The following is a 2,428-nucleotide window of genomic DNA, read 5'->3' on the forward strand; positions in this document are numbered from 1 at the left end:
GGGTGACTGCCGCTGTCAGCCCTGCGAAGCTCACCCCAGGTTCTCCCAAATCCGCTCACGGCGCAGCCTCGGGGGGCACCGGCTGCTCTCCCCGAACGGGTTGCTCCTCCCTTTGGGTCTCGGTCTCCTCATCTGTGAGATGCGGGGTGGCTGTGCAGACTCTATGATAGTCTCGGACTACACTCGTCCGCAGGAGTACGCGCGGCTGGGGGGGATGGGCGGCAGAGAGCAGCCTGCGAACCAGACCCGTGGACTTGTGGACGCGCGGCGGGCTGGCGGCCGCGGCAGAGAGGGAAGGGCGGCCGGGTGTCCGCTCCAGTTCTGCCCGTGAGCAGCGGGATCGGGGTCCCCAAGGACGGCCCAGCCCCGCGGAGCCCCAGGCGCACCGCGCCGCGCACGATATCCGAGCGGAGCGCAGCTGGAGCGCCCGCCCGTCCGCCCTCCGCGCGGCTCCGCGCCGGCCGCCCGCCCCAGCCGGTCCCGAGCCCGGCGATCGGCCGCCCTCCCCGCCGACTTACCCAGAAGTTCGCCTTGAACAGTGCGCCTGTCATGGCCGGCGAGTCAGCGGGTGCTAAGGAGAGCGGAGCAGCCGGGGCGCGCGCTGGGACGCCTAGCAGTCGGGGCCAGTGGTCCCGCAGCCCAACTCCGGAGTTGCACCGCCTGCTGGAGGCCCGCCCCCGGGCCCCAAACCACGCCCCAGGCCGAAGGCCGCGTGGGTGCGCTCTGCCCGCCTCCGCTCCCGGACCTGAAGTCCGGGCTGCGGCTCACGCGTCCCGAGCTGACTTAAAGCCCCACGGCGTCAGCCAACGACCAGTTTAGTGAGCCCTGGGTGCCCCCTCCCCTCCAGGAAGCCTCGGAAGAGTGGAAAGAACAGTCGCCGGAATTCGGCTCCGTTCATGCCCACAAGCGCCCTCTCCCCTCGACCGAATCCCTCGCAGAGAAATCTAGGCTCAGCGGGGTGATGGAGGGTACCCGCCTGATCAGAGGGTAGTCGCGTGGATTGGGTGTCAGCTCCATAAAGCCTGAGAACTGACAGTGCCAGCGGCCATGTGAGGTGTAGACGCTTCAGCGAGACACGTGTGCAGGCTGCGGATCAGCCTCGGGGACGCTTTAGTCTAAACGCCATGGACCTGTCATTCATATTGTTTTCCCCTTGACTCTAGGTCCCTTAGTAGGGTCCTTACAGAGCGTCCAGGTGCTCAGCCCCTCCCTGTCTGAGATCCTGAAAGATAGTTTGTCATCTCTAATTTTCCCATTCTCAGGACCCAAGACCCTTCTTCACCAGCNAAAACAAAATAGCACATGGGGTCAGCATGAAGGGTCTGTGTGATAACCTGTATTCTTCTTTGTTCATTTAAGACAAAAAATGGCGGCTCCCACACTGTGTAGAGAAAAGTCACAGAGCAAAGCTGGATGCAGCACCAGTTGAAGCTCTGGTAAGGCCCCGGAATGACAAGATTCCAAACCGGTCAAAGGTTTGGCCCAGAAGGACAGCCCAGTGGGTACTAAGCAAGTTCAGACCCTCCCAAGACTTCCCCTAGGCAGAGCAGAGAGGCCCTGATCTCTGCAGGTGTACAGGATGCAGGTAGAGTGCTGGGACCCGGACTAGGAATCTGGTCTGAACCTAAAGCCTTGCAGATCAGGAAGGCTGGGTCAAAATAGGACCCAGAGGACACACAGGGACAGGTTGCATCTCACACCCAAGTGAGGAATGTAGGACTCTCCTGGGGAGGGAGGACATCTACCTCTTCCGGAGCAGGTCCTACCGCCACCTGTGCATGTCCACATCTGAAAGATACTTGTGTCTAATCATGCCAAAGAGTGTGATTTTTCCTCTCCTGTGGCCCAGCCATTTCCCTGGAGCTCTGGAAAGCACAGCCATGGTCACCGTCTGGCTTATTCTGACAAGGTACCATCCACATTAACCAAGACAAATTACAGCACTGCTTAACCACACTGCCACAAAGAAGGTGCATGAGAAACAACACATAGGTGTGCTTCCTGTCAGGCAAACTCATTTGGGGGCGGATCCCAGTTTTAAAGAACACTGAGTATTCCCCTCCTCAAACAGATCCACCAAAAGGTTCCTTTACACAAGCATTTCCACATAAGCACTTGAATAAGATTGTTTATGGTATATGTGCTGACTCATACCTTTTCGGGAACATCTACTTAATTTGACCATGGGCCCCTCAACTTCCACGGAACGTCCTTTTCTTGAGCCTGTGGTGGCTCTTTCCTGGCTGTTGCCCTATGTCTCTGCCTCTTTCTCTGCCCCCTCTCTCCTCCTGCCAAACCCAAGCATTCACCAAGAGTGCTTCTTTGGGGACTTCTTCTCTCTTCATTCTTTCTCAATTGAGTGACTGTCACCTACTTCCTATAATTGTCACCTCTGTGCTGATAACAGTTGACAATCACAACTGCTCGC

At 58.3% G+C, this 2,428-nt stretch overlaps 1 protein-coding gene across 1 annotated transcript in view; it reads right to left on the reverse strand.

The window, feature by feature from the left end:
- PSTPIP2 (proline-serine-threonine phosphatase interacting protein 2) overlaps positions 1–668 on the reverse strand; it is a 68,355-nt gene extending 67,687 nt beyond the window's left edge. The window contains exon 1 of the mRNA XM_019652713.1: positions 519–668. Coding sequence (XP_019508258.1) covers positions 519–551 — 33 coding nt within the window. The 5' untranslated portion in view covers positions 552–668. The remainder of the gene's footprint in view (positions 1–518) is intronic.
- Between the last annotated feature and the right edge of the window lie 1,760 nt (positions 669–2,428).

Source organism: Hipposideros armiger, unplaced genomic scaffold (genome assembly GCF_001890085.2).
Source record: "Hipposideros armiger isolate ML-2016 unplaced genomic scaffold, ASM189008v1 scaffold_186, whole genome shotgun sequence".
In the NCBI taxonomy this organism is placed as follows: Eukaryota; Metazoa; Chordata; class Mammalia; order Chiroptera; family Hipposideridae; genus Hipposideros; species Hipposideros armiger.